Source organism: Nomascus leucogenys, chromosome 5, assembly GCF_006542625.1.
Source record: "Nomascus leucogenys isolate Asia chromosome 5, Asia_NLE_v1, whole genome shotgun sequence".
Classification (NCBI taxonomy): domain Eukaryota; kingdom Metazoa; phylum Chordata; class Mammalia; order Primates; family Hylobatidae; genus Nomascus; species Nomascus leucogenys.
The window spans coordinates 22011735-22024383 of NC_044385.1; the positions used below are offsets into that span (position 1 = coordinate 22011735).

General features: G+C 50.1%; 1 protein-coding gene across 2 annotated transcripts; it reads left to right on the plus strand.

The window, feature by feature from the left end:
- The first annotated feature begins 7457 nt into the window (after window positions 1-7457).
- PYCR2 (pyrroline-5-carboxylate reductase 2) lies at window positions 7458-11860 on the plus strand. Of its 2 annotated transcripts, XM_004088039.2 has the most exons (7): window positions 7458-7721; window positions 7995-8065; window positions 9390-9569; window positions 9694-9915; window positions 10129-10221; window positions 10403-10566; window positions 11152-11860. In XM_004088039.2, the coding sequence occupies exons 1-7, from the start codon at window positions 7655-7657 to the stop codon at window positions 11315-11317; spliced, it is 963 nt and encodes a 320-aa protein (XP_004088087.1). In that variant the 5' UTR covers window positions 7458-7654; the 3' UTR covers window positions 11318-11860. The 2 variants fall into 2 exon arrangements, with proteins under 2 accessions (XP_004088087.1, XP_003275136.2); XM_003275088.3 differs by lacking the exon at window positions 9694-9915.
- The last annotated feature ends 789 nt before the right edge of the window (window positions 11861-12649 follow it).

The following is a 12649-nucleotide window of genomic DNA, read 5'->3' on the forward strand; positions in this document are numbered from 1 at the left end:
GGCCCTAATCCTTGCAACCTGTGACTATGTTATGTTACATAGCAAAAAGGACTCTGCAGATGTAATTAAGGTTACAAACCTTAAAATAGGGAGATTATCTTGGATTATCTGAGTGTGCCCAATCTAATCACACGAGCCCTTCAAAGCAGAGAACTTTCTCTGGCTGGAGGCAGGAGAGATGAGGTAGAAGGGGGAGGTCAAAGAGATCTGAAGCATGAGGAGGACTTGCCCTGCCATTGCTGGTTTGAAGATGAGCAAGGCCATGAGCTAGAGAATGTGAGTGGCCTCTAAAAGGTGGGCTGACTCCCAGCTGATAGCCAGCAAGGAAAGGGGACCTCAGTTCTACACCCACATGGAAGTGAATTCTGCCAACACTTGAATGAGTCTGAAGGTGGATCCTCCCCCAGAGCCTCCAGATAACAGGCCAGATCATCAGCTGACATGGGGATTTGTCTTTGTGAGACCTGGAGCAGAGAAACCAGCTGAGGCTACTCAGACTGTTTTTTTTGTCTTGTTTTGTTTTGTTTTAAAGACAGGGTCTCACTGCCACCCAGACTGGAGTAAAGCACGATCATAGCCCACTGCAGCCTCAATCTCCCAGGCTCAAGTGATCCTCCCACCTCATTCTCCCCAAGTAGCTGGGACTACAGGCTCATACCACCATACTGGCTAATTTTTAAAATTTTTGTAAAGACAGGGGTCTCCCTATGTTGCCCAGGATGGCCTCAAACTCAGACTTTAAATCTACAAAATGTGAGATAAAGTTGTTTCGTTTTAAGCAGCTAAATTTGTGATGAATTAATACAGCAGCAATAGAAAATTAATACAGACAGTAAGCCAAATCCCATTAGAAGTGGGATGTAATTACAATTTTTTTTCATTTAAAAGATGAAATAAAGGGCCAGGTGCAGTGGCTCAAGCCTGAAATGCCAGCACTTTGGGAGGCCAAGGAAGGCGGATTGCTTGAGCCTGGGAGTTCAAAACCAAACTGTACAACATAGTGAGACCATCCCCATCATCTATACTTTAAAAAATACAAAAAATTAGCCAGGAGTAGTGGTTGTAGTCCCAGCTACTTGGCAGGCGGAGGTGGGAGGAGTGTTTGAGCCTGGGAAGTTGAGGCTGCAGTGAGCCGTGATGATGCCACTACACTTTAGCCTGGGTGACAGAGCAAGAACTTGTCTCAAAAAAAAAATAAATAAATAAATAACATTAAAGATAATTTTTAATGTTTTGCAAACCACCCATAATCCCACTATCCTAAAACAAAATTACTTTGGTTTTTGCATATCACCTGTTTCCATGCAGCATGAATAAATACTTATTTTAAAAACCAAGGTTTTGGCCGGGCACGATGGCTCACGCCTGTAATCCCAGCACTTTGGGAGGCTGAGGTGGGTGGATCACGAGGTCAGGAGATGGAAACCATCCTGGCTAACACAGTGAAACTCTGTCTCTACTAAAAAAAAAAAAAAAAAAAAAAATGCAAAAAATTAGCCAGGCGTGGTGGCTGGCACCTGTAGTCCCAGCTACTTGGGAGGCTGAGGCAGGAGAATGGCGTGAACCCAGGAGGCGGAGCTTGCAGTGAGCCGAGATCCCACCACTGCACTCCAGCCTGGGCGACAGAGAGAGACTGCGTCTCAAAAAAAAAAAAAAAAAAAAAAATCAAGGTTTTGGCCAGGCCTGGTGGCTCATGCTTGTAATCCCGGCACTTTGGGAGGCCAAGATAGGTGGATCACCTGAGGTCAGGGGTTCGAGACCAGCCTGGCCAACATGGTGAAACCCCGTCTCTACTAAAAATACAAAAATTAGCTGGGTGTGGTGGTGCACACCTGCAGTCCCAGCTCCTCAGGAGGCTGGGGCAGGAGAATTACTTGAATCTGGGAGGCAGAGGTTGCAGTGTGCCGAGATTGCACCACTGTACTCCAGCCTGGCTGACAAAGCTAGACTCCGTCTCAAAAAAAAAAAAAAAAAGGTTTTTTTTTCTTTCTTTTTTTTTTTTTATTATACTTTAAGTTCTAGGATACATGTGCACAACGTACAGGTTTGTTACATATGTATACATGTGCCATGTTGGTGTGCTGCACCCATTAACTCATCATTTACATTAGGTATATCTGCTAATGCTATCCTTCCTCCCTCCCCCACCCCACAACAGGCCCAGGTGTGTGATGTTCCCCTTCTTATGTCCAAGTGTTCTCATTGTTCAATTCCCACCTATGAGTAAGAACATGCCATGTTGTTTTTTTTGTTCTTGTGATAGTTTGCTTTTTCTCTTTCTTTTCTTTTTCTTTTTTTTCCTTTTTTTTTTTTGAGACAGGGTCTCACCGTGTTGCTCAGGCTGGAGTGCAGTAGCAGGATCTTAGCTCACTGTAACCTCCACCTCCCAGGCTCACGTGATCCTCCCACCTCAGCTTCCTGAGTAGCTGGAACTACAGGCACGCACCACCACACCCAGCTAATTTTTTATTTTTATTATTTATTTATTTTTATTTTTTTATTTTCTGGTAGAGACAGGGTTTTGCCATGTTGCCCAGGATGGTCTCGAACTCCTGAGCTCAAGTGATCCGTCTGTCTCAGCCTTCCAAAGTGTTGGAATTACAGGCATTAGCCACTGTGCCCGGCCAAAATCAAGTTTTAATGTGCCTATTGCATAGGGAAAAGAAGTGAAGAGAGTTATACTCCAAAAGGGTCACATTGGTTCTAAATCTTTCTGCGGTGGGATTGAAAACAATGTTTTTCCATTTGTTCTCAGTGTCCAGAGTGTCACTGTCACCCAGGCTGAAGTGCAGAGGCACGATCTCGGCTCACTGTAACCTCTGCTTCCTGGGTTCAAGCGATTCTTGTGCATCAGCTACCAGAATAGCTGGGAGTACAAGCACAGGCCATGATACTCGGCTAATTTTTGTATTTTTAGTAGAGACAGGGTTTCGCCACATTGGCTAGGCTGGTTTGGAACTCCTGTTTTCAAATGATCGCCTGCCTTGTTCTCCCAAAGTGCTGGGATTACAGGCATGAGCCACTGCACCCGGCCTTCCATTTGATCTCATTTCTAATTTTTCTAAAGTAAACATGGATTATTTATGCAATAACAAAAAGAATTCAAAAGTGCACTCAAAAATGTGTCTCTTTGGAGAAGCTCCTAGGACAGGGAGGATTGAGGGCCAAGGCACTTGCCATCTGTTTATCTGGGAGCAGCACAGGCTTCTCTCTCATTTCCTAGGTCATCTCAGTTCTTAGGAGAGACTGGCCTGCTGTTTAGAGGTAGGAGAGACTGGCCTGCTGTTTACAGGGAGGCCCTGAGGCCCTGATAGTGAAGAAGCAGAAGTAGACAGAAGTGAAGCAGCATCCATTTTGTCTGAGACAGCTGGAGGGGGCCATCAGGCAGGACAGAGGGGAGTGAAGAGGGAGGAAGGGTACGAACAGCTGAACCTGACTGGTGGATGAGGGGATGGGAGTAGAGGGGTGAAGGTGGGCGGTCCTGGCAGCTTTGTGGATGTGTCTGTTCAGAGACAGCAAAAGGATAGTGGGTGCCCAAGGAGACAAGTGCCAGCAGGGACTGAGCATGTCCCATGGCAGGATGGCAGTGCAAGGCTAGGGGTGTCCTTTAGGGTGGCTGGATGGGAACGAAAGGCTTCCCCTCTCCTCTTCTCAACTTCAGTTCAGAGGAACTCCACAGGCATCAGATGTGATTGCCTTAGAAACCAAGGCAGTGGCCACAGCACCAAGGAAATGGGCCTTTAGAGTCAGCAAGGTCATTAAAAGAGAATAAAATGGGCTTACCTACATTTAAAATAGGTAACAGGCTGGGTGCGGTGGCTCGTGCCTGTAATCCTAACACTGGGAAGCCAAGGAGGGAGGATTGCTTGAGGTCAAGAGTTCAAGATCAACCTAGACTAACATAGCGAGACCCTGTCTCTATTTTATATATATATATATGTATGTATGTATTTGGGGTTTTGTTTTCTTTGTTTTTAATTTTTGTTTTTTCTCTTTTGCTCTTTTTTATTTCCATTTTATATTTTTTAAAAATAAAATATAATAGATTTTGTATATCTAAGCTTTAAACTTTGGAGATGAAAAAAAATAATAGATCAAAACTACCACAAAAATGGTCAGTGGCTCACTTGCTGCCCTAAGTCCAAACTGAGAGGAGCAAGTGCCTTTGCTAATCCATCTCTTATGTGGCCAGTCCTGGCTGGGGATGAAGCCAACACTGGGGGTCACCAACATGGACTCTTTTTTTTTTTAGACAGAGTCTCACAGTGTCACTCAGGCTGGAGTGCAATGGCACAATCTTGGCTCACTGCAATCTTCACCTCCCGGGTTCAAGCAATTCCCCTGCCTCAGCCTCCTGAGTAGCTGAGATTACAGGCACCCGCCACCACGCCCAGCTAATTTTTTGTATTTTCAGTAGAGATGGGGTTTCACTATGTTGGCCAGGCTGGTCTCGAACTCCTGACCTCAGGTGGTCCATTCGCCTCAGCCTCCCAAAGTTTTGGGATTACAGGCATGAGCCACTGCACCCGGCCATCCTTTCTTAGGCTTTTGCAGTTCTCCTATTTCACCCTGGCTCCCGGAAGTGGAAATGGGAGCTATCAAGGCAAGGCAACCAGGTAAGGGATGGGTCTATGTACGGGGTCGGAAAGGAGTGAGACACAAGTATCCCCCTCACCCCACTCCAAAACACACATTCAGCTTCAGCACAACCTCCTGTATTGCAGGTCAGATCCAGAGCTCCCCACAACAGACCACAGTCAGGAAAAGCAAAGGGCCCTGCAGTGCCCTGGTGGACTATGGGGAGGGTGAGTATCCTGCAGAGGAGCAGGCAGCATTAGGAAGTTGTGAAGGAGGGTAGACCCCCAACTTCCTCACTACCTGACAAAGACTCCTCTACAACAAAAGGGAGGCCAAATGCAGGCAAACAGAAATGAGACAAAGAGAAGAGGGGAAGTGCTGGCAGCGCAGTGTTCTAATTCCATTCCTGAGGTCCTGCTCTCTGTAGGTGCCCCTTTTGGTCTGTGAGCTCCCCTGTGCCTCTCCCAAGAGCTGTACAGAAGCCCCCCCTTTTCCTTCAGCCAGTTTGGTTTCTGCTGGGTTTCTGGTTTCAGAGCTTTATGCTGGTAACCATTAGGCTATGCTGCAACATGGCAGCTATGAGAGCTCTTAAAGCCCCAAACCACTGGACCTTACAAATCTCACTTCTGGGAGTCACATTAAGAAAATAATGAGTCAGGCAAAGATTTTATCACAATAATATGAACAAAACTTTAAAAAATTGAAGGCCGAGCCCAGTGGCTCTCGTCTGTAATCCCAGCACTTTGGGAGGCCAAGGTGGGTGAATCACCTGAGGTCAGGAGCTGGAGACCAGCCTGGCCAACATGGTGAAACCCCATCTCTACTAAAAATACAAAAATTGGCCGGGCTTGGTGACACATGCCTGTAATCCCAGGTACTCGGGAGGCTGAGATAGGAGAATCGCTTGAACCCGGGAGGTGGTGGTTGCAGTGAGCCGAGATCGTGCCCCTTCACTCCAGCCTGGGTAACAAAGACTCCGTCTCAAAAATAAATAAATAAAAATAAGAAATAATAATAAATTGATGTTTTATGAGGACAGGAACTTGTCTGTTTTGTTCATAGCTATACTCCCAGAACCTGGCTCAGTAAGTTATCTATTACATAAATCAATAAACCTAACATTGACCTTTGAATGGTTAAATCAGTAAGGTACATACATATAACGAAATAAGTAGTCATTAAAACTGTCTTAAATAACTTTTCAGTGACATTGGAAAATGCTCACGTCTATTAGAGAAATTTCAAAACTACATGTACATCATTTATTTCCAATGATGGAGAAAGTAGATATGCATAGGACATGATAGTGTAAGGAAATACACCAAAAATGTTTGTAAGAAACTATCCTTGGGAAGTATGATGTGGATGATTTTATTTTTACTTTTATCTCCAAACTTCCTTCACTATGTCTGTATTACTTTTCTAATTTTAAAAATACAGAGGCCAGGTGCTGTGCCTCACGCCTGTAATCCCAGCACTTTGGGAGGCTGAGACAGGCGGATCACCTCAGGTCGGGAGTTCAAGATCAGCCTGACCAACATGGAGAAACGCTGTCTCTACTAAAAATACAAAAAATTAGCCGGGCGTGGTGGCGCATGCCTGTAATCCCAGCTACTCCAGAGGCTGAAGCAGAATTGCTTGAACCCGGGAGGTGGAGGTTGCAGTGAGCCGAGATCGTGCCATTGCACTCCGGCCTGGGCAACAAGAGCGAAACTCCGTCTCAATAAATAAATAAATAAAACAGAAATAGAGCATTATTTTGCTTAATAGTAAATATTATATTTGGTCCTCACTTTAAAGGGTGCACAAACTGAGGGCCTGGGGACTTGCTCAGGGAAGTTCACAGAAAGCAGCCCCTTGCCTGGGAGTGGGGGTGTGCATTACACGGAAAGGACTAGAAAAGCTAGCAGAGAAACCATGGGAACTAAGGGTCCCCAGCTCTTCTGAGTCCTCTAGGAACGCCACCTTCTTCCTCTCTACTTCTGTCATTTGTTCCCTGCGGCCCCTTATATTTACTACTGATGGAAAAGGAAACATCACATTGGTGGAGCTTTTTAAAGCAAGAGACAGGTCGGGCGCGGTGGCTCACGCCTATAATCCCAGCACTTTGGGAGGCCGAGGCGGGCGGATAACCTGATGTCATGAGTTGAAGACCAGCCTGACCAACATGGTGAAACCCCGTCTCTACTAAAAATACAAAAATTATCCGGTCGTGGTGGCGGGCGCCTGTAATCCCAGCTACTCGGGAGGCTGAGGCAGAAGAATCACTTGAATCCGGGAGGCGGAGATTGCAGTGAGCCGAGATCGTGCCACTGCACTCCAGCCTGGGCAACAAGAGTGAAACTCCGCCTCAAAAAAAAAAAAAAAAGCAAGTGACAGCAAGGGGCTGGGGGGTGCGGGCTCGCGGAAGAGTCGGAGACTCGAACTTGTCCTTCTTGTATCTAGTTTGGACAAATTCGCGAGAACCACTCAAGTTCAAGTGAATAAGCCGCGGCTGACCACCCTGGTGCCGCCTCTCCGCCACCCGGTCTGAACCTACGCCAGGAGGGCCTCGTTCATCCCCGCAAATAGGCAACCTGGAGAATTCCTGTGGGCCATGAGGGGCATCTGATGGCCAGCGCCAGGAATAATATTAGCCAGGCCTGGGCCAGGCCTCAGCCCTGAGCCCGAGGTGGCTTAGGGACAGCGACCTCAGCCTTGGGGTGGGCTGGTGGGGGGGTCGGGCGTCCTGGGCCGGCGGGCGCCTGGCGCTCACACCAAGCTGCCACAAGGGCTTCCGGAACTCCAGTCCGGAGTTCCGCCCTCCAGTCGCGAGCGGAGGAGGCGGGCACGCGGCCCGGGCGCGGCCGCGGATTGGCCTGCCCCGAGATCCTGGCCGCGGATTGGTCTCCCGGACAGGGCGGGGCCACATGGCCTAAGGCGCCATCAGCCGCCCTGGAGATATCCGCCGGAGGAGTACGGCGTTGCACCATCCCAGGAGCTGCTGTTAGCTCGGCCGCAGCCCTTCCCCTAGCGTTACTTCCGGGCCCGCGCTGAGGGGGTTCGTGCGGCTGCCAGGAAGCGTGAACCGCGGACCATGAGCGTGGGCTTCATCGGTGCCGGCCAGCTGGCCTATGCTCTGGCGCGGGGCTTCACGGCCGCAGGCAAGCACGTGGAGGCGGGAGGCGGCTTCGCGGGCGGTCCCGAGGCCCGAGCGGGCCCCCTTCCCACCAGCATGAGTGAATGAAAGGGGAGTTTGCGTCCAGTGGGGTAGATGAGACTCTGGTTGAGCAGCAAGTGCGTCTTCTGTCCTCGTAGAGGATTGAGGGGGAGAGGGAGACTGGCCACTGTTAGGGCGGCTCTGAGTTTTAGAGCCAGGGAAAGCGTGGTAACGGGCTGAGCTGCGACCCCTAGTTGAAAAGCTCTGTCTTCTGCAGGCATCCTGTCGGCTCACAAGATAATAGCCAGCTCCCCGGAAATGAACCTGCCCACGGTGTCCGCGCTCAGGGTAGGTGGAACCGGGCGGAGTAGGAAGCGGGTGGAGGCCCAGGAAAAGGATGACCTGAGATGAAGTGAGTCCGGCCGGCCCCTGTGCCCAAGTGCTGGTCTTTGGCCGGCGGTGACCTTCACTCCAGGAACATCACAATCTTTCCACCTTCTCTTGGGCAGCTCAGTGTGGTGGGAACACCCAGGCAGACATACTGGGGGTCAGATCCAGACACTGGAGTGGTAGAGGGTTAACTGAGGTAATTATATGATGAAAGCACCTGGCACATAGTAGGTACCCAATAAATACTCATTAAAAAAATTTTTTTTTCAGACAGGGTCTTAGTGTGTCGCCCAGGCTGGAGTGCAGTGGCGCGATCTCAGCTCACTGCAACCTCCGCCTCCCAGGTTCAAGCAATCCTCCCACCTCAGCCTCCCGAGTAGCTGGGATTACAGGCACCCACCACGCATGGCTAATTTTTGTATTTTTAGTAGAGAATACTGTTGGCTAGGCTGGTCTCGAACTCCTGGCCTCAAGTGATCTGCCCGCCTTGGCCTCCAAAAGTGCTGGGATTACAGGGGTGAGCCACTGCGCCCAGCCATTTTTCTTAATAGACGAGTTGTATGACCTTAAAGTACTCAGCCACTTTGAGGCTATTTCCTCATTTACAACAGTGGCCACTTTGCTGTTATTCTGAGTCGTGAATGAGCATATTGGGAAGAATCTGGTGAATTAGTTGTTCTGCTCTCCAAAAACATATTCCAAGTCTTCACCCAAAACCTGTGCTCTGTGGGAGAGGATGGCTGATGAGGCAGGTGACAGGCAGTGTTTGTGCCTAGGGTGGGCTGACGTCCCTAGCACTGGAGGGTCCTGCTTCTCAGTTTGGAGTCATAGAGGGATGGGTGGCTTCCATCCTAGACCTGGACCACATGGAGACTGTGCGGTCCCCACGAACAAGCGGCCAGCGTTAGGATAGGGCCTCACTCAGCTGTGCTTCTGACGACCAGGTATTAGCATTTCCCTTTGCCCTGCCACTTTTCACCATAGGGCCTTGTTACCTGGCAGAGGAGTGCCTTAGATGCCAGAAGATTGGCAGGGAAGAAGGGCAGCCACTTCCTGGTTACCATGGTGAAGCTCGTCATGCTCCAAGCCTGTGCTTACTTGTCCAGTAGCAACAATGAAAAACTATATCATTTGGGGTAGGGGTAGAACCCTGAGGGCATAAAGCTAAGAATTCCAGGCTGCATCTGGCAGAATCGGTTTGGCAGGGGTTCAGATGATCCCTGGGAGGCCTTGGCATAGCCAGGCTGCTCCAGCACTGTGAGCTGGGAGTCTCCTCTTGCAGAAGATGGGTGTGAACCTGACACGCAGCAACAAGGAGACGGTGAAGCACAGCGACGTCCTGTTTCTGGCTGTGAAGCCGCATATCATCCCCTTCATCCTGGATGAGATTGGGGCCGACGTGCAAGCCAGACACATCGTGGTCTCCTGTGCGGCTGGTGTCACCATCAGCTCTGTGGAGAAGGTGCCCATCTCAGCCCTGATGCCCCTTGTGTGAGGGGAGGGTTGACCCAGGAATGGCAGCTAATGGGTGGGTGCTGGTGGGAGCTGTGCCCTGGCCACTCACTCAGCTCTCTCCCTCACCCTAGAAGCTGATGGCGTTCCAGCCAGCCCCCAAAGTGATTCGCTGCATGACCAACACACCTGTGGTAGTGCGGGAAGGCGCTACAGTGTACGCCACGGGCACCCATGCCCTGGTGGAGGATGGGCAGCTCCTGGAGCAGCTCATGAGCAGCGTGGGCTTCTGCACTGAGGTGGAAGAGGACCTCATTGATGCCGTCACGGGGCTCAGTGGCAGCGGGCCTGCCTATGTGAGGCCCTCGCTTGCTTGCTCAGCCTTCCAGGGACCCAGGCAGCAAGATGGGCTGGGAGGCAGGCTTGGACTGGGGGTGGCACCCACCTCTTGGGCACAGCTGGCTGGTACAGGATGCTGACCCGTGGAGCTAGTTCTAGTCATCAGAAAGCAGACCTTAGGAAAGGCCCTTCAGTGCCTGTGGCCTGGGGCTTAGTGAGTGTCTCCACAGGCATTCATGGCTCTGGACGCATTGGCTGATGGTGGGGTGAAGATGGGTTTGCCACGGCGCCTGGCAGTCCGACTCGGGGCCCAGGCTTTGCTGGTCAGTATCTTTCCCCCGCATGTTCAGGACCAGGGTGTAGAATGGGGGTTCTTGTGCGTCACTGAACTGGGGTGGGAGTTGGTTGGGAAGCTGGGGTAGCAGTTGGGCAGGAGCAGTGGGTGTGGGGAAACCTGTTCCAACGCACACCAGCAACTTTCTCCTAATGTGCCCTTCCCCACAGGGAGCTGCCAAGATGCTGCTGGACTCGGAGCAGCATCCGTGCCAACTCAAGGACAATGTCTGCTCCCCTGGGGGAGCCACCATCCATGCCCTGCACTTTCTAGAGAGTGGGGGCTTCCGCTCTCTGCTCATCAATGCAGTTGAGGCCTCCTGTATCCGAACACGGTGAGTCCATCCCGCTGACTTCTGTCCCAGACCCTTCACTCCTGGTTGGTCCCTGGGCTGGGTTGAGCACCATTTGCGGAACCTGCTGTCTTGGGTCCCATTTAGCAGTGCTGGAGTCTGTGCTCTGTTAATAACCACAACTTAGTAGATTTTGTTTACCTAAGAGTTTGCAAGCCTTACTTCACTTAATTCTCACTGCATTTCAGATAACCAGGATTGACTTTGACTTGTAGATGGGAAGTTGAGGCTCAGAGACAATTTTCCCAAGGTCAAACAGCTAAAAAGTGATGGAGACAGGATTCTAATTTGAATCTATGACTCCAAACCCTGTCACTCTCCCCATGTGATCACAGATACCACTTGGGGCTCTATGTCTACCTCAGATCAAATGAGATAAATAAGCAAACCCAAACTTAGTTAACTAATACTTCTTAGAAATACTAGTTGGGAAGCGTTTGTCTTGGGGCTCTAATTTTTGGTGGTGTCAGATCAACAAGCTTGAGGGTTGTGTGGATAGTGGAGACTCAAAGCTCTGGCCCCAGGGTTTATTACCTTCCTTCAGTCCTTCTGGGGTTTTGTCTGCAGAGAGCTACAGTCCATGGCCGACCAAGAAAAGATCTCCCCAGCTGCCCTTAAGAAGACCCTCCTAGACAGAGTGAAGCTGGAATCTCCCACAGTCTCCACACTGACCACCTCCAGCCCAGGGAAGCTCCTCACAAGAAGCCTGGCCCTGGGAGGCAAGAAGGACTAAGACAGCGTCTATCCCCTCTGTGATTCAGAGCCCTTAGTTGAGAGCCCCTGCCCCTCCTCAGCTGTGCAAGGAGAAAGCAGGCTCAGGAAGTTTTCAGGTCCTTGTGATAAAACCTCCTTAAATCTGTTCAGACCAAGCAATGCGAGCTTCCTCTCCTGTCCCGTGTTGGAAGTTGCTCTGAAGGGGTGGTAGATGCTGGAAGCCAGACATAACCCTGCATACGCTGCTCAGTTGGTGGAGACTGGGGCTGGAACTGGAGTCAGCCTAGCTGGGTGGGAGGAGGGGCTAGGGAGGATCTGCAGCTGAAGCCCAAGGCAGGGTTGGTTTGATGCCAAGGCAAAGTGGTGAGAGAGAAAACAGGAAAGGGGCTTTCTCTGAATTGGTAAATGGGAAAGAAGTGAGCAACTTAAGATTGTCACAATTAATCACAAGTGTACAGGATTAGACTGTTTATATTTAACTCTTGCTTCATAGGTGTACCATTTAAAGAGTGTTATTTAATGCTAAGTTTAACTGCTTTAATAAAGTTTATTTTTAAATATCTTGCTTTTGTTAGGCTTAATCTTAAGTAATCATCCTGGAGAATTCAATGCCCTTGTGAGGTCCTCCCTGCTTCTCTGCAAGAGCACTGCCCAAGGGCTAGAAGTAGGGATGAGAGGAATAAGGGGCCAGGCCCTTCGTCTGGATCAAGGTGTTGTTCTAGAATGAGCCAAAGCTAATGGCAGGGAAGAGCCAAGTGGGCTGCATGGGTTGTGGGTCAGCAGCCCAGAATAAAGGGGAAAGCCATCTGCTTCAATGTGGGGCAGGTGCTGTGCTGAGCATTTGATCCTCACAGCTGCCCTCTGAAGGAAGAACTATTCTTTTCTCATCATATAGAAGATGTCAAGGCCGGCCGGGCGCAGTGGCTTACGCCTGTAATCCCAGCACTTTGGGAGGCCAAGGCGGGCAGATCATGAGGTCAGGAGATCGAGACCATCTTGGTTAACACAGTGAAACCCCGTCTCTACTAAAAATACAAAAAAAAAAAAACAAATAAGCCGGGCATGGTGGTGGGTGCCTGTAGTCCCAGCTACTCGGGAGGCTGAGGCGGGAGAATGGCGTGAACCCGGGAGGTGGAGCTTGCAGTGAGCCGAGATCATGCCACTGCACTCCAGCCTGGGCAACAGAGCGAGATTCCGTCTCAAAAAAAAAAAAAAAAAAGATGTGGAGGCCTAGAGGGATAAGCAACTTACCCCCAGTTGTGCTGCTGGTCAGTGGTGGGGCTGTCTGTGTTCTTAGCTATTAATTCTGCAGCCTCCCAGAAATAGCTGGGCATGCCATCCACACAGCCAG

Excerpts from the sequence above, each read along its gene's own strand:
- PYCR2 (XM_004088039.2), top strand. The coding sequence starts at position 7,655 with ATGAGCGTGGGCTTCATCGGTGCCGGCCAGCTGGCCTATGCTCTGGCG. Across the intron at positions 9,916-10,128 it reads GTGGCAGCGGGCCTGCCTAT|GCATTCATGGCTCTGGACGC; the intron begins GTGAGGCCCTCG and ends GTGTCTCCACAG. Across the intron at positions 10,222-10,402 it reads TCGGGGCCCAGGCTTTGCTG|GGAGCTGCCAAGATGCTGCT; the intron begins GTCAGTATCTTT and ends CCTTCCCCACAG.